Below are 19278 nucleotides of genomic sequence, written 5' to 3' on the forward strand. Positions count from 1 at the left end.
ATATTCTGTGGGCCTTGAAAAATCAATCAAAATCCAGTAAAACAGACGGGAGCGAAGGGGGTTGCTTCAGTGAAAATGGCTAGGAGTGAATGAGTTAAGTGAAATCTGCTCTCCACTAATTGAACAGTACCATTGCAAAAAAAAATTAAAAAAAATTCCTTGTTTGTGTTGGTGCGTTTTCTTTTCAAATCCAATAAATTATATCGGCTGTTAAGAGATTTGATTCATGTCGGCACTTCTCTTCCCTTGCCTGTGTTACGTAACATTGCGTTCAATTTGGCACCACAGCTGCGACTCTTGACGCATGATTGGCAGGCGCTCGGCAAAATAAAGTGACATGCGCATCCGTCTTTTGCACATTCTGTCTGTCGGCTTGTTCAACATCACGTAAGCAAACCGTGTGTTTCCTGTTGGCTTCTGACACTCTGTTGGAGCCTTTGTGTTCATTTTCTTGACTTTATGATTATTATTATTTATCTGAATTATTTTCTGGCCTTCCCGGCTCCTCCTCCTCCTCCTCTTCCTCTTCCTCCTCCTGCAGCCAACCTGCTGATTAGAGATTTAAGACAGCCGGTTAGGCTTTTTTGTTGTTGTGTTGAAGGAGTGAGGAGAGAAATAGTTTAACCACTAAAACTCTATGTTAATAATTTAATACGTTTTGATTTGCTTTTTTTGTTTTGAAGTCAATCATGGAGATGTTTTTGAATAGAAACCTTTGCTGATTATGAAAATATCCCCGTGAGTGCTTATTGTGCTTATTATTTAGTGGGTCGAAAAACCTCCTCCGCCCTGGAAGCTGCTCTTGCGCTTTTGGACGATTTTTTTGGACCGCAAGATAGCAATTGCGAGTACTACGACCTTGTCTTTAAATCTTCGATGAATTTGTCGGTTCGCTAATCCCGGTGTGCGTTTCTAATGGACTCGGCAAGTGTGATGCAACAGTTGAAACGGTCCTCGTTCTCTTTCAGAGCCCTTCATGAGGAATGGCCGCCCGCCTACCTCCCACAGCATGCACTCCTTCCTGCACCAGTACACGGGCTCCTTCAAGAAGCCGCCGCTGCGCCGGCCGCACAGCGTCATCGGCGGCACCCTGGGCTCCTTCATGTCCATACCGCGCAACGGCAGTCGCTTGGGTGAGGCACTAACAGCGGTTCGCACACAACACGTTATCGTTTTCGAACCCTTTGGGAGGGTGGGGGGTTAGAAAGTCTCCTATTTTAGGGGAACTGCTAAGTTTGAGAACCCCTCTTACACACATAAAGGGAAGTGACGAGCTGGGGAACAGTTGGCATCTGGTGACAAACAGGAAAAGTGTGAGATTTCCGTCCGCCTTCCCTGCTCTGTGTGCATCCCAAGCACCTCCCACCTTTGCTCTTGCCCAAGTCATTTTCACCCGTGTGGGGAAAAAAGTGACGATATTTCCTGTGAACTGGTTCACAACTGATGTGTAGCATCATGTCAAGTCCCGAGAGGTGGCAAGTGACTCATCGTGACTGATGAGGCAGCATCTCGCTTTGAGTGAGGGTGTGGGACAACCCTGACGCTGGTGATGATTATCTAATAACATCATTCAGATTTTTTTATTTTCTTTTACAAAAATTATCACTACTTTGGGATTGTTGTTTAATCAGGTGAAATCGTTTTCTGCCAGATTAATATAAGCTAATCAGTAGTAGCTATAACAAAAATATCTAATAGATGCAGCGCTAGTTGAGATGTGTAATAAAATAATTTTTCATTTTTACATGTTATTGTTTAGAATTAGAGGTGTCAAAATTAATCAAGTAATCAATCATCAAATTAATCAACTTTTAATAATCGAGTAATTGTTCGGAGCCATTTTTTAATTTTAAACTGTCGAAATGTTCTGATTTCAGAATGTCAGCAGTAGTTGTTCAATGATTTTTGTAGTCCTTCATGAAAGTCGTGCGTTTAATCAAAATAAGACATTTGCAAACAATTTTTTTTTTTTTTTTAGGTTGGAAAACAATGAACCCCCCCCCCCCTTTTTTTTTTTTATAATCACTATTAGAATACAAAGTACAAAATAAACAATCACTGGTTAATAAACGGTAATCGGGGGGAATACTTTAATACACCTTAATGCAAAATTAAAATGAATTTGATTAGTCGATTAATTGAAAATCAATAGATTAATTAATTCTAAAATTCTATTTATAATAAGAATTAACAATTTATTATTTTTTTAATGCATAGATTTTCATTGACTTTTTTTTTTTAAATTTATTTAGGAGGAAATTGTATCGCAAAAAAAATTACAGGACTCTTGATTATGTAAAGACTCTGTGGGCCAGACTTTCCCCACTCCTGAAAATTACATTAATTACCAAACTCTATTTCTAATCTTCCAATTGGATGTTTTTACACTGTATTGCATTTTACTCTTCGAATTTCCTTTCGGCTTATTACTGTACAAGTGCAAGTCAGATTTGTTAAGTGCCTTGAAGGTAGAAAGGCAATATGAAATACAACCTTATCAGTCCAAAAAAGAAAGTCTCTCTCCACCGATCCGTGCAAGAAGTCATTCACACCCGTTTGAAATCACGCAGGATTTGCTATCAGTGGTATGATAAACATCACTCTTTAAATATGTGCAACCAGGCGGGTTGATGCTATTATGTTTGTGTATGGTTGATAGACCAACTGGCTGGGCCTCGCTCTGGACCCTGGCCCAGATGGAGGAATGCGGATGACAAAACAGGGCAGTTATGTAGGACAAAGCGGCACTATAATAATAAGAATGCAATATTGGTGGGAGATTTGAATGGAAGTTTTGTGATGTTGGTTGGTGCAGGTCGGTTTGCCTTTTGAAGGACTGATGGGGTAAATATGTATGAATAATGTGCTCCGAGTAGGTCACAAGCAATATGAAACAGCAGGAGGTGATGGAGACAAGACATGCAAATGAGGATGCAAAAGTGAAAGGAGGGTGAAAGTGGGGCACATGGAGGAGATATTTGAGTGCTCAGAGGGGATGAAGAGGATGTTAGAAAGTGAGAGAAAGAAGTGAAAGAGAGGTTATTTTTCAAGTGAGGCAAGAAATATGGAAATGAGTGTCGCAGAATTGGGGCAAGTTTTTTCACCGGGTTTTCTTGTTCAGGAAATATGAAAAAACAAAATGCTAGAAATGGGTTGTTGCACCTTTTCCATCCATGGCGTTCATGTCTTGTGGATTTCTTGCTTGTATTTGCGTCATCTCCCTGCACTTTGTCATTTTAATGTTGAAGAGCCCTTTAATTAGCACCTCCAGTTATGTATTGACGATTTAGCATGGTTGGCCGGGATGAAAACGCACTTGTTTTTGACTATTTTCTAGGAAATCTAACTGTGCTGTAATTTAGAAACCGGCTCACCCACAATTTAATTTGCATGCTAATTTTAGCTTGTCTCATTGCGTGGAATGTTTTGCACAGTCGAGGGCATCGTCTCATTTGAGTGTGCGCGGGTTGTGCATTCTTAAGATTCCTCGACTTATGTCTGTATGTTTAATGGTTTTACAGTGACATTATCACATTGCATAACATCTACTGGCAAGACATATTCAAGACATGCACTTTGGCCAATAGGGTTGATCTCAAATGATGTCACATTTTCCTCGTAAATATGCATGAGTGTGACTAAATGACAGAGTACGACACATGCATACACATCATTTTGGAAGAGAACGACGTCCTGGGCGTGAAATTTCAACATGGTTCACTCGACAAACACACTTTGCAACAGCTTAAACGGTGGTTGACATGCGGAGACGTCAAAGTGGGCGGAAAGAAAGCAGTTTTCGTAGAAAGGTAAAATTTATGTTGCATTCGGGGATGGTCGGAAGTCGTGTTTTTCCGACTTCAAACCAGGAAGTGTGTACGGGAACACCCCCTTGAATTCGGAAGTCACTAGTGAAGTCGTTAAAACAAAAAACAAAACAAAAAACAGTGCAAAAATGATTCAATTTTGGGTTGAATATCTTCAAGAGCAACCTTTCCTTACATGCTAATTCTGTTTAAAGTGAAACAATTTAGTTGGCATTATTAATGTGGGTAAAACATGGCCGTTTGTTCTGGGGGTTGTTTAGAAGAGGAACCCGAAATCGCGCTCCTTCATTGGAACCAGTGCACATAATTGCTGCTTGGCAGTGAGCCCAGTGCATTGTGGTTGTTGAGGGATTTCGACTTTATGAGCAAAAATTAATCACACTGCCACTTTGTCTGCCTCAATATCCACTTAATTAATACTTAACCCGCATACGAAGCGCATTTTGAGAAGACAAGTTACCTTATTTGTTTGTTTATGTAATACAGATTGTGTGTTGTGCTTCAGACATCGTGCACGAGAACCTCAAGATGGGTTCCGACGGGGAGAGCGACCAAGCGTCGGGGACGTCGTCGGACGAGGTCCAATCCCCGACGGGCGTCTGTCTGAGGAACCGAGTCCACCGGAGAATCTCCATGGAGGTAACTATGGATGACTAAAACTGCCAAAAATTAAAAATAAATCAATGAATGAATAAAAGTAAAAAAATAAATGCGGATGTAAAAATATTGTTCAAAAATTAAATATAAAAAAATAAATATAATGGAAATAAAAACAACAAAAATAAATAAAAGTTAAAAAAATGTAAAAATAAAAAACGAGATTCTAAAATTTAAAAAATATATAAAAATAAATGTGGAATTAAATACAAAAATAAATATATAAATGGAATTAAATATCAGTCAATAAATAAACGCTCTGCTCCCACATTTATTTGTCATACTGCAGACGCTCTGCCAAATCAATGTAATTCAAATGAGGGGGCGGTTCTAAGCGCGTCTTGGATTGGAATCCACTGTTGCAAACTTCGGCAAGCAAGGAAGACTTGCCGACTTGCATGAAGAGCTCCAGCAATGGGCGACTAACTTGTCCACTCACCACAACTTGCGACTTGAGTTGCTCGACAACTAGTCAAGGCAACAAGGACTGTTGATTATGTCACTACATTATTTTCCCATCATCACTGGTACAAATAAAAACAAAAAATAAATACGTTCTGTCAATGGAATAACCCCTCAATAAATTATCTTAATACACTATAAATAATGAAGTGGGTGTTTTGCTGCATGAGTTTGGAAGCCTTCTGCCCCCTGCTGGATAAAATGGTTTAAAAAAAAAAAAAAAAAGATGGTGATGTGATTTTGACAGCAACGGACATGCAGTATGTGACTCAGCACTTTATATGATGTAATGCATTGAGATGCTTCTCGTGAGGGAGGAGGAGTCATTGTCCACATTGCAAGTTATCAAAATAATCCCTTTGCTGTTATTTTAGGCTGAAATAATAGCGTCTTTGTTGCCGTGTCTTTATATAATTCTATTTGAAAGGGCCTTTTGTTTGAAAACGAGCAGCACAATTACATAATCCAGTTCGTATCTTGCATGTTGAGTAATAAAAATAATTCAAACACCCGCTTGTATCGGAGGTGCAATGATCATTTTTGCATCGAGGCCAAACTTTAAAGCCTGTGCAATATTACCTAATTTCTATTTTTATACATTTCACTCCTGTTTAGCCACATCTGTCCACATGTTGTCAAGATGAGACTTCTTTTCCTCCCAGAATAGATCCCATCATTAACTGAGTGGAACTGCAGTCACATGAGATGTGCAGGTGTACCTAATTTTGTGTCCAGCTCATATTTATATAACGGAATAGATATGGTCTATCCACATCCATGTGCAGCAGAAAGATTTTTTTTTTTTTCTTGACCAGATCTGTTTTGTCTCGCTGGCATGGGAAGAGATGAGTTATTTTTGCCTCCGTCTCCATGAGTGCGTGGGTGGCCTGCATTTGTCTTGTGGATAACATCACGTTCTCGTCCTGTATAATAATTGCACATAATGGACAAAGGAGGATTAAATGTCACATTTAATCGGATTGCAAAAAATAGATTTGAGTGGGGAAATGCATTAACATGCGCGTGGGTTTTGTGTTGAAGGACCTCAACAAGCGCTTGTCGCTGCCAGCTGACATCCGAATTCCCGACGGCTACTTGGAGAAGCTGCAGCTCACCAGCCCGCCCTTCGACCAGCCGCTCAGCCGCCGCTCGCGCCGAGCCTCGCTGGTGCGTATCTATCTGCGTGCGTGCGTGCGTGTGCCACTTTTTATAGCCCCAGCAGCGCTCGCGGCACTGGGAGCAGCCTGTGCCAGTTGTTGCCATGGCAACCGACCCAGCGGGAGCCCGAGATGTACCAATCTGCAGACGCCGGCGCTTGGATTGTTTTTGCAGTGATGATTGTGATCACATGCCCGGAATATCACATGAAGCTGTTCTGTTCATGCACCTCTTGATGGTTCATTTGCAAAGGGTGGACGCACTTTTGTGCGTAATTTAAATTTTAAAATGAACACGGAGGCAAGTCGTTTGTTGTGTAGATGGTTTAAAATAATAATACATTAAATTGTGTATGTAAAATATGCAAAATAGTTTCCACAATTTGATGAAATATTTTATGTACAACACAGTTTGATAAATTCATCCATCCATCCATTTTCTGAACCGCTTGCTCCTCACAAGGGTTGCTGGAGCCTATCCCAGCTGGCTATAAGCAGCAGGCAGGGTACACCCTGAACTGGTTGCCAGCCAATCGCAGGAGTTTGATAAATTAAATTAAATAAAAATTAATATTTTAAGTCACTATATCAATTGCGTATTTTACTATATTTATTTCCCCACTATTTATTTATAATAAATTCACCAGTTATTAGATTGTTTTTTTTTTTATATCAATCTGTAAAATTGTTAATTTTGCATTTTTTTTTCATAATTTCTGACAGCAATATATACATTAAATAAATTAACAATAATAAACTAGCTAATTAATTTGCGAACAATATTTGGTTTATTTGCAATAAATTGTTGCATTATTTAATTAACTGAATACTTCATTTATTTACGTCATTTATATACACATTTTATATTAATTTATTTTAATTTTTAGAACGTTACATGTAAACACTTTTATAAGTTTTGCTGTTTATTTTACTTTTATATTTAATAAATCAATTGGACATTACTAATTTTAAATTATAAATTATTTAAGAATTACAATTTATTAAAAGGCTTTTTTAAATTTTTTAATAAATTTTTAAAAAATGTGTGAAATGATCAGTTTTGTTTTATTTGTCTACTCTTTTTATAATCGACAACTCATTGAACTGTAATGTTTAATTACGGTAATTAAAACTAATGATATGTTTTATCTAAACTTTTTTTTTTGGGGGGGGGGGGGGTACCAAATTAATTCAACAAATATGACAGAATTTTTGATAACTGTCAAGAATGTTTGCCCTGTAATCCTTAAATACAATCACTGTATAATTGTAATTGTCTGTGATCTCTTCTTAGTCGGAGATTGGTTTTGGGAAGTTGGAGACCTACATTAAGCTCGACAAACTGGGAGAGGTGAGGAAAGCTCCAAATTCAAGGCAGAGCATCTTTTGAACTATTGAAGTGAACTTATTCTCTGCGTGGAACATTTTGCAATCGCCAACTCTTAATTCCCTCGCAGGGAACGTACGCAACCGTTTTCAAAGGACGCAGCAAGCTGACGGACAACCTGGTGGCCCTGAAGGAGATCCGGTTGGAGCATGAGGAGGGGGCACCATGTACAGCCATTAGAGAAGGTTAGTTCTTTGGCTGCTGAAAAATATGGTTTGTAATTTGAATTAGACTTGCAACTTAAAATAGAAGTGACTCATCCGGACTGAAATGTCAATCAAGTCAAATTGCAATGAAGTTCTGTGTTTATTATAACATGGTGTTCATTTGTGCAGTATCGTTACTGAAGGACTTGAAACACGCCAACATTGTGACGCTGCACGACATCGTCCACACCGACAAGAGCCTCACGCTCGTGTTTGAGTACCTGGTAAGTGACGTGAACTCGCCTTGTTCACTGTTAAACAAAGTAATCTAACAACAAAGCCACGCTTGTGACTTCCGTAGGATAAAGATCTGAAGCAGTACATGGACGACTGCGGAAACATAATGAGCATGCACAATGTGAAGGTGAGGATACAGTTTTATCGGAAGACAAATTTCCCGGTACTAATGATGTGAAATCTCTTGTGCTGCAGGTGTTCTTGTTCCAGATTTTGCGTGGGCTGTCGTATTGTCACAAGAGGAAAGTTCTCCACAGGGACCTGAAGCCACAGAACCTCCTCATCAACGAAAAGGGAGAGCTCAAGCTGGCTGATTTTGGTGAGAGGAGTGTCCACATTTCACATGCTTTCACTGGTAATTAAATTACATAAAAAGTCCAAGGGGACAACAATAATGGCTGCACCTCACATGCACTTTTTTTTTTTTTTTTTTTTTTTTTTTTTTTTTTTTTTTTTTTTTTTTTTTTTTTTGCTTTGGATAAACGCTTTCAAGGGATACTTGACTCATTGAGCCATTTTCATTTTGTCTATAATTAATGTGGTAACTTCATTATTTTTTATGTACCAGTACAATTATTACCTTTAAGAAGTATTTTTTCTACTTACTGTCAACTGATGATGACATCACCTGAGCTGAGGAAGTTGGTAACGACCAATCATGGCTCAGTTTCCTGACCAAACCCAGAAAACAGGTAAAACACAGGCTGATTGGCCGTTACCTACTTCCTCAGCACAGGTGATGTCATCGTCAGTCGACAGCAAGTAGAAAAATTACTTTTTAAAGGTATTAATTGTACATGAAAAATAATGATCAAATTCATTCTGGACAAAATATTAACTTTTCACTGCTGAAAATTGTTCAATGAGTCGAGGATCCCTTTTAATGGTTCATGTCCATCACTTCACATTTCAACATTCTAATCCATATATCAGCCTTAATTTTACATGTATGTTTATTTGGTCTTTCCACCATAACATAAGGTATAAAAATACAATATATACTAATTAAAACTCGCTAAAACAGCATACTGGGGTGATTTTATGATATCGAAGAATACTATAAAAGTGAAATACAAAGAAAGTCAATCTCTTATTCCATTGTAGGCTTTCCTAATCCTAACCACCACCTTGTAATCAATTCTAAAAAATATTCAATAGCTGCAGCCCTACTTTCATGATCCTAATGTCTTTTCATGTGATCCGCCAGGTCTGGCGAGGGCCAAGTCAGTCCCGACTAAAACGTACTCCAATGAAGTAGTGACCCTTTGGTACCGACCTCCCGACGTTCTGCTGGGGTCCTCAGAGTATTCCACACAGATAGACATGTGGTAAAACCCTTACTTAAAAAAAACCAAAACAATCTCTATATGCATTTCCATCCAAATTTCAACGCCGATTGTTGGTTTCCAGGGGCGTCGGCTGTATATTTTATGAGATGGCTGCGGGTCGGCCGCTTTTTCCCGGCTCCACGGTGGAGGACGAGCTCCACCTCATCTTCAGGTTACTCGGTGAGCGGAAGTCAACGTTAAGCATTTCTTGACGTTATATGTGACCTCACTAGTCTTAAGTATGACATTCTGATTAATATTGCATTTGTGGAATATGAGAATCGACCAATCACAGCTCACCGGTTTTCTGAAGCTGTGCTGTAATTGGTTGTCAGCTGACACCTGAACAACATTGATGTCATCTTCAGCCGACAGTAAGTGGGGAAAATGGCCGCCCCCCCTTAGATGGATAAAAATGGCTGGATTGTGCTAATTAACTCATGTTCCACTAAAAAAATATTAAACATACTATATTTAGACTAGCGGGGCTGCATAGAACATATTGTTAAAAAAAAAAAAAAAAAAAGGGGTTAGACTTCCCCCTTTAAAGCCAAACTTGCTCGCCTGTGCTGACCGTCTGTGGTTGTGTGATTGCAGGCACGCCGATGGAGGAAAACTGGCCGGGGATATCCTCCATCGAAGAGTTCAAATCTTACAACTTCCCGAAATACAAACCTCAGCCGCTCATCAACCACGCTCCCAGGTACTCAATTGTGTCTTTCTATCAACTAAAAAAGATATTTTCTCCACTTTAACCTGTTTATGGTATGGCTAGTTCAACTTAAAAAAAATAAAAAGTCTCCACATGTACATTATGTTTCTAAACACACGCCCGCATTTAACAACAAATGGAAAAACCAACAGCAAATACAGACCTTGAGTAATAATAGGTTCTCTGTGTGCACGTGTTCGTGTTTGAGTGTGTGGCAAGACAGGAAATCCTGTGGAACATTATGAAGGCAGCTGTGCGCTTCCTTTCTCCAGCGAGTCTGCGACTTCCCATCAGCCTTTGCTGCAGACAGCCCGTTATACCTGTTGTTTTCTGTGTTTCTTTTGTCTCTTTCAGGCTGGATGGCGAAGGGATCGAGCTGTTGCTGGCTTTCCTCAGAGTGAGTCTTACTAAACTTAGAAACTTTTAAAGTGGAAGTCAACCTTACATAAACATTTCTTGACAATATGTGACCTCACTAGTCTAAACATAACATTCTGATTAATATTACATTTGTGGAATGAGTTACAAAGCAAAATTCAGCCGTTTTTATCCATTTCAGGGGGCGGCCATTTTGCCACTCGCTGTCGACTGAGGATGACGTCACAGTTGCTCAGGTCTCAGGTGACAACCAAACACAGCGCAGCTTCAGCAGACAGGTGAGCTGTGATTGGTCGATGCCTGAGCCCTGAGCAACTGTGATGTCATCCTCAGTCGACAGCGAGTGGCACAATGGCCGACCCCCAAGATGAATAAAAATGGCTGGATTTTGCTGCTTAACTCATATTCCACTAAACGCACTATTAACCAGAATACCATATTTAGATCAGTGGGGCTGCATAAAACATATTATTGTCAAAAAAAACATTTTTGTTGACTTCCCCTTTAATGGCTTTAAGAAAAGTGTCGTCGTTGAACACGTTTGTGTCCTTCACAGTATGAATCCAAGAAGAGGATCTCAGCTGATGACGCGATGAAACATTCCTACTTCAGGCATCTTGGGATGAGAGTACACACGTTGCATGAGAGTGAGCACGCACACCCCTGCAGAACAGTTGCTGTGGATCCTTGGTCTTAACTCATTTGCTCCCAATAACGTATGAATACGTTTTTTTATATATATATATATATATATATATATATATATATATATATATGTATATATATATATATATATATGTATGTATATATATATATATATATATATATATGTATATGTGTCCCAAAGACGTATTTATACGTTTTTTTGATATGTGTCCCAAAGACGTATTTATACGTTTTTTTGATATGTGTCCCAAAGACGTATTTATACGTTTTTTATACATGTGTCCCAAAGACGTATTTATACGTTTTTTATACATGTGTCCCAAAGACGTATTTATACGTTTTTTATACATGTGTCCCAAAGACGTATTTATACGTTTTTTTGATATGTGTCCCAAAGACGTATTTATACGTTTTTTATATATGTGTCCCAAAGACGTATTTATACGTTTTTTATATATGTGTCCCAAAGACGTATTTATACGTTTTTTTATATGTGTCCCAAAGACGTATTTATACGTTTTTTTATATGTGTCCCAAAGACGTATTTATACGTTTTTTATATATGTGTCCCAAAGACGTATTTATACGTTTTTTATATATGTGTCCCAAAGACGTATTTATACGTTTTTTATATAAGTGTCCCAAAGACGTATTTATACGTTTTTTATATAAGTGTCCCAAAGACGTATTTATACGTTTTTTATATATGTGTCCCAAAGACGTATTTATACGTTTTTTTGATATGTGTCCCAAAGACGTATTTATACGTTTTTTATACATGTGTCCCAAAGACGTATTTATACGTTTTTTTTATATGTGTCCCAAAGACGTATTTATACGTTTTTTTTATATGTGTCCCAAAGACGTATTTATACGTTTTTTTGATATGTGTCCCAAAGACGTATTTATACGTTTTTTATACATGTGTCCCAAAGACGTATTTATACGTTTTTTATATATGTGTCCCAAAGACGTATTTATACGTTTTTTATATATGTGTCCCAAAGACGTATTTATACGTTTTTTATATGTGTCCCAAAGACGTATTTATACGTTTTTTTGATATGTGTCCCAAAGACGTATTTATACGTTTTTTATACATGTGTCCCAAAGACGTATTTATACGTTTTTTATACATGTGTCCCAAAGACGTATTTATACGTTTTTTATACATGTGTCCCAAAGACGTATTTATACGTTTTTTATACATGTGTCCCAAAGACGTATTTATACGTTTTTTATACATGTGTCCCAAAGACGTATTTATACGTTTTTTTGATGTGTCCCAAAGACGTATTTATACGTTTTTTATATATGTGTCCCAAAGACGTATTTATACGTTTTTTTGATATGTGTCCCAAAGACGTATTTATACGTTTTTTATACATGTGTCCCAAAGACGTATTTATACGTTTTTATATATGTGTCCCAAAGACGTATTTATACGTTTTTTATACATGTGTCCCAAAGACGTATTTATACGTTTTTTTGATGTGTCCCAAAGACGTATTTATACGTTTTTTTGATGTGTCCCAAAGACGTATTTATACGTTTTTTTATAAGTGTCCCAAAGACGTATTTATACGTTTTTTTTTATATGTGTCCCAAATACATATTTATACGTTTTTTGTATGTGTCCCAAAGACGTATTTATACGTTTTTTTGTTTTTTTTTTATATATGTCCCAAAGACGTATTTATACGTTTTTTATATATGTGTCCCAAAGACGTATTTATACGTTTTTTTGATATGTGTCCCAAAGACGTATTTATACGTTTTTTATATATGTGTCCCAAAGACGTATTTATACGTTTTTTATATATGTGTCCCAAAGACGTATTTATACGTTTTTTTATATATGTGTCCCAAAGACGTATTTATACGTTTTTTATATATGTGTCCCAAAGACGTATTTATACGTTTTTTTATATAAGTGTCCCAAAGACGTATTTATACGTTTTTTATATATGTGTCCCAAAGACGTATTTATACGTTTTTTTGATATGTGTCCCAAAGACGTATTTATACGTTTTTTATACATGTGTCCCAAAGACGTATTTATACGTTTTTTTGATATGTGTCCCAAAGACGTATTTATACGTTTTTTATATATGTGTCCCAAAGACGTATTTATACGTTTTTTTATATATGTGTCCCAAAGACGTATTTATACGTTTTTTTATATGTGTCCCAAAGACGTATTTATACGTTTTTTTATATGTGTCCCAAAGACGTATTTATACGTTTTTTATATATGTGTCCCAAAGACGTATTTATACGTTTTTTATATATGTGTCCCAAAGACGTATTTATACGTTTTTTATATAAGTGTCCCAAAGACGTATTTATACGTTTTTTATATATGTGTCCCAAAGACGTATTTATACGTTTTTTTGATATGTGTCCCAAAGACGTATTTATACGTTTTTTATACATGTGTCCCAAAGACGTATTTATACGTTTTTTTTATATGTGTCCCAAAGACGTATTTATACGTTTTTTTTATATGTGTCCCAAAGACGTATTTATACGTTTTTTTGATATGTGTCCCAAAGACGTATTTATACGTTTTTTATACATGTGTCCCAAAGACGTATTTATACGTTTTTTATATATGTGTCCCAAAGACGTATTTATACGTTTTTTATATATGTGTCCCAAAGACGTATTTATACGTTTTTTATATGTGTCCCAAAGACGTATTTATACGTTTTTTTGATATGTGTCCCAAAGACGTATTTATACGTTTTTTATACATGTGTCCCAAAGACGTATTTATACGTTTTTTATATATGTGTCCCAAAGACGTATTTATACGTTTTTTATACATGTGTCCCAAAGACGTATTTATACGTTTTTTTTTATATGTGTCCCAAATACATATTTATACGTTTTTTGTATGTGTCCCAAAGACGTATTTATACGTTTTTTTGTTTTTTTTTATATATGTCCCAAAGACGTATTTATACGTTTTTTATATATGTGTCCCAAAGACGTATTTATACGTTTTTTTGATATGTGTCCCAAAGACGTATTTATACGTTTTTTATATATGTGTCCCAAAGACGTATTTATACGTTTTTTATATATGTGTCCCAAAGACGTATTTATACGTTTTTTATATATGTGTCCCAAAGACGTATTTATACGTTTTTTTATATATGTGTCCCAAAGACGTATTTATACGTTTTTTTGATATGTGTCCCAAAGACGTATTTATACGTTTTTTATACATGTGTCCCAAAGACGTATTTATACGTTTTTATATATGTGTCCCAAAGACGTATTTATACGTTTTTTATACATGTGTCCCAAAGACGTATTTATACGTTTTTTATACATGTGTCCCAAAGACGTATTTATACGTTTTTTATATATGTGTCCCAAAGACGTATTTATACGTTTTTTATACATGTGTCCCAAAGACGTATTTATACGTTTTTTTGATATGTGTCCCAAAGACGTATTTATACGTTTTTTGATATGTGTCCCAAAGACGTATTTATACGTTTTTTATATATGTGTCCCAAAGACGTATTTATACGTTTTTTTGATATGTGTCCCAAAGACGTATTTATACGTTTTTTTGATATGTGTCCCAAAGACGTATTTATACGTTTTTTATATATGTGTCCCAAAGACGTATTTATACGTTTTTTATATATGTGTCCCAAAGACGTATTTATACGTTTTTTATATATGTGTCCCAAAGACGTATTTATACGTTTTTTATATATGTGTCCCAAAGACGTATTTATACGTTTTTTATATATGTGTCCCAAAGACGTATTTATACGTTTTTTATACATGTGTCCCAAAGACGTATTTATACGTTTTTTATATATGTGTCCCAAAGACGTATTTATACGTTTTTTTTATATGTGTCCCAAAGACATATTTATACGTTTTTTGTATGTGTCCCAAAGACATATTTATACGTTTTTTTGTTTTTTTTATATATGTCCCAAAGACGTATTTATACGTTTTTTATATATGTGTCCCAAAGACATATTTATACGTTTTTTATATATGTGTCCCAAAGACGTATTTATACGTTTTTTTATATATGTGTCCCAAAGACGTATATATACGGTTTTTTGTTTTTTTTATATATGTGTCCCAAAGACGTATTTATACGTTTTTTATATATGTGTCCCAAAGACGTATTTATACGTTTTTTTGATATGTGTCCCAAAGACGTATTTATACGTTTTTTATATATGTGTCCCAAAGACGTATTTATACGTTTTTTTGATATGTGTCCCAAAGACGTATTTATATGTTTTTTACATATGTGTCCCAAAGACGTATTTATACGTTTTTTGTATGTGTCCCAAAGACGTATTTATACGTTTTTTTGTTGTTTTTTTATATATGTGTCCCAAAGACGTATTTATACGTTTTTTATATATGTGTCCCAAAGACGTATTTATACGTTTTTTATATATGTGTCCCAAAGACGTATTTATACGTTTTTTGTATGTGTCCCAAAGACGTATTTATACGTTTTTTTGTTTTTGTTTTTATATATGTGTCCCAAAGACGTATTTATACGTTTTTTATATATGTGTCCCAAAGACGTATTTATACGTTTTTTATATATGTGTCCCAAAGACGTATTTATACGTTTTTTATATATGTGTCCCAAAGACGTATTTAAAGGTTTTTTTTCTTATGCTAGAGCATACAGAAGGCTTTGATGCAGCCTCTCAATGGCAAAGAACGGTTGCAGAAATGGTAGTTATTACACAAACGGCCAGCTGGTGGCAGCAGAACAAAGGAGATCAACCAGGGCCATGTTGAAAAAAAGCTCAACTCACAATTTTAAATATTTTTGTGATCTGTGATCTTCTTAGATCTGTGAAAATGGATGGGAGCGAATGAGTTAAAAGGCATTGAATCCATAAATGTAAAAACAAGGCCTTAATTGGCAGTTTAAAGCTATTTTTCAGAAGTCCAAAAAAAATTGGACTTTATAATTGTAAAAAGTCTCAAATCTAAAAAAATATATTAACATTCTTTGACTTGTGGTCATATCTCGCCATCACGGGAGCGGAACCAGTGATGTGGATTTAGTCAGCTAAACGACGCACTTACATGGCGGCCATGTTAAGAGGGACAACGTTCCTATCAAAGGCAATGATATTGATATTGAAATTGAAGTCGGTACTTGTTTAATGCTCAACCGATTTTGAGTTGTGCCTTTTTTGTCCATGCCAAAACGTGCAAATTATTGAATATTAAACTTGCGGCAACATTTTTCTCCCCAAAAACTTGAGACTGAAGAGCTGCTCTGTTTCAGGTGTGTCCATATTCACATTGAAGGAGGTGCAGCTGCAAAGAGACCCCGGCTACAGGAACTCCTCGTACCCGGAGTCAGGTGACTTTATTTGATTTGTTGAAGGAAATGTTTTCTCTCGCTGGGATTTGATTTGAATCCTTCCCTTACTTCCAGGCAACGGCAAGATCAACCGGAGGCAGAGCATGCTCTTCTAGAGTTGCGGCAAGAGGAAGGATACCTTCATCATCATCAACCTCTACCTGACCAGCCTCTCTCGCATGATACAGTCAGTCCCCCCCACCCTTCCTCTTTTACCCACACATACTCACATTCACGTGCACACGCCCCTCTTGAGTTTGCTTAACTGTTCAATTGGTGTTTATTTATTTCCAGACATGAGAGGTAGGAGTTGTTTGCTGCTAAAGTACTACTGTATGTATTTAACACACCCTGTTTATGTGTGAGCGAATGCGTGTACATGTGTGAGATGTGAAGCCGATCCTCCGTGCACAGTGGGGCAGTCGGTAAAGATTGCTGTTTTTTCCTTCTCGGCTCCTGATTTTCCTTGTTTCAAAATTCCACGGATGGCGTTCAAGCTGTGATTCAACTTATTGGAGACCACTTTCTTCATTTATTTGAATATAAGCATGTTGATTATTTATTTTATGTGTTGTTGACAAACTGTACAACATGTCAAGGTCTTAATTTGGGAAATTGGTGGGAGGACCATTTTTTTTCAGTGGTTGAGACAGATGAAAATTGAACATTTTAGGGATGTAACGATATCCGAACATCACGATATTTCATTAGGATACAATATTGTAAAGAAAAAATGAGCTCATACTAAAAAAATATATATATTTGTGCTTTTATTACTTGCCCCCTCATCTGAGTATTCGCGTGGATTTTAAACATAGAAGGGCCAAAACATGCCTTGTGAAAATTAAACTGCACTAAAAACTAGCCACCAGAGGGTGCTAGAACTACACAAATGGAAATCAACCTGACTTTTTCAACAGATGTGCTGCTTTTAATATTGTGACATGACGAGATATTGTGGCAGTTTTAATATCGCGATATTACCGTTATCGTTGCATCCCTAGAAATTAGGGGATCAAAATTTGGAGTATTAATGCCACACTGAAATAGAAAATAAAATATCTTAAGGTTATAAGAAAAGAGCTGCAATGCTTTGACAATAACTTCTTTTGAAGACAAAAGAGTGAATGTGAAAACTCGCACAAATATAAATTTAGGTAAAGTTAATATATATATATATTTTTTTTTTGAAAATACGATGACATTATTGTAACATTCCAACTTTTTTTGTCAATGCTGCGCAACATTTCTGCTTTTCTACTTGATGTTGCAACTTTATTTGAAGCTGAACGTTTTTTTCTTGACTTCTCTTAAATTCCATTTTTTTCCTCAATATTGCAACTTTATTTTTGTATAATTGCAACTTTTATTCTGTTAATTTAACTTTATTCTTATTACATTACCACTTTGTCTATAAATGTAAGACGTTTTCCTTATAATTTTGAGATTTAACAGATCAAAAGTGACTATTTTGTAATATTTTATTCTTGTAACATTCCATTTTTTTTTTCCTCAATGTTGCAACTTTATGAAAGATGAAATAATTTTTTGTAGTAATATTATGGCTTAATTCTCTTAAAACGGCTTTTTTTCTGAAAGCATTGTGACTTTATTGTTGTAATATAACAAATTTTTACTACTTTCTCATTGAAATTCTTGTACCATTCCATTATATTTCCTCATAACTTATATTCAAAAGATGACCTTTTTTTTCCCACAGCAAAAATAATGCAACTTTTATTCTTGTAATATTAGGTTTGTACATTTCAACTTGGCTATTTGCTCATATAATGAAGACTTTATTTTTTTCTCATGCATGTATGTTTTTATTCTTATTAATTTTCTTTTCAGTGTGGCCCAACACTCCTTGGTCAAAGCACAGTATTGTAACCGAAAATGAGGATGAGCAAGATGCTTGGTAGAAAGCAGTGGGGGAGGGCAAAGTGGTTTCAGGATTTTTATTTTATTTTATTTTTTCCCTTTTTCTCGCACTCGGTGCAGTGGTTTTGTTTAACCTGCACTTTTTGTATACATTTATTGGCAGGCATTGGCCTAGTTTACCCAACAGTATTAAGATGTGCTCTCCACGTCTGTGACCTTTTGAACTCTCACGTCAACTCTCCAGTCTCAGCGTGGCCCGACCCAATGTTGTCGTTTTCATGAAATGGACGTGTGTAGAAGTCTCATTTCCAGTCGACGTGCGTACTTGACCAGCTCCTCAATTCTCGTCACGCACTCTGAAGTGTGCTTTGCATTCCCGCAGTACATCATCCAGCAAATGCTCGAGATATTTATCTAGAAGTGACCAATTTATAGACTTCCAGTAGCAGAGTGTAAAGGATACAATGACCCCGGGAATGTATTAAGGTGTGAGTGTCTGTAAACGTTTTACATACTGAACCGAGTACGTGAAAAGTGCAGTAACGACTACTACAACTTGTTTGCAGCTAATGGTGTCCTAATCCTGTAAGCACACTGTATTTGTCTTTAACAGGTGAAAATGTATGAGATTGTTGTCATGGCGAAGTAAACCTATTTTTTCTACAAATGCGTTGTAAATCTGATGTCGTATTATAGCCATGACACATATAAAGTGTAAGTGTGTTCACTTTGGGGGCTGGGGGACATTATATTAATGGGTCATCACCATGAACTTGTATTCAAAAAGAAGAAGTAAGATGCCGTCACTATTAACTTTTGATGGTGTCCGTATATTTTGAAATGAATCGCAGTAACGTGCATGACAGGAGATTTCTACCGCGGCTTTGTTTGTCAATGTACAACTTTTCAAAAACGTGCGAATGTCCTGACTTTCATGTGAACACGTCCGAGAGCGTGCGTGCGTGCGTGCGTGCGTGCGTGTGTACAGCAACAAACGTGC

General features: G+C 36.3%; 1 protein-coding gene across 4 annotated transcripts in view; it reads left to right on the forward strand.

Annotated features, from left to right (window-relative positions):
* The window catches only part of cdk17 (cyclin dependent kinase 17), a 31792-nt gene extending 12847 nt beyond the window's left edge, over positions 1–18945 (forward strand). For 3 of the 4 annotated variants that reach the window (XM_077501159.1, XM_077501160.1, XM_077501158.1), the window contains 15 exons: positions 969–1133; positions 4333–4466; positions 5988–6113; positions 7398–7454; positions 7561–7675; positions 7826–7920; positions 7998–8060; positions 8129–8252; positions 9141–9261; positions 9344–9441; positions 9859–9964; positions 10328–10370; positions 10908–10998; positions 16320–16397; positions 16473–18945. In XM_077501159.1, the coding sequence (XP_077357285.1) occupies positions 969–1133; positions 4333–4466; positions 5988–6113; positions 7398–7454; positions 7561–7675; positions 7826–7920; positions 7998–8060; positions 8129–8252; positions 9141–9261; positions 9344–9441; positions 9859–9964; positions 10328–10370; positions 10908–10998; positions 16320–16397; positions 16473–16513 (1457 nt within the window). In that variant the 3' untranslated portion in view covers positions 16514–18945. Of the gene's footprint in view, positions 1–548; positions 739–968; positions 1134–4332; positions 4467–5987; positions 6114–7397; positions 7455–7560; positions 7676–7825; positions 7921–7997; positions 8061–8128; positions 8253–9140; positions 9262–9343; positions 9442–9858; positions 9965–10327; positions 10371–10907; positions 10999–16319; positions 16398–16472 lie in introns of those variants that run through there. The other variant, XM_077501161.1, reaches the window with a different exon arrangement.
* The last annotated feature ends 333 nt before the right edge of the window (positions 18946–19278 follow it).

Source organism: Festucalex cinctus, chromosome 16 (genome assembly GCF_051991245.1).
Source record: "Festucalex cinctus isolate MCC-2025b chromosome 16, RoL_Fcin_1.0, whole genome shotgun sequence".
Taxonomy (NCBI): domain Eukaryota; kingdom Metazoa; phylum Chordata; class Actinopteri; order Syngnathiformes; family Syngnathidae; genus Festucalex; species Festucalex cinctus.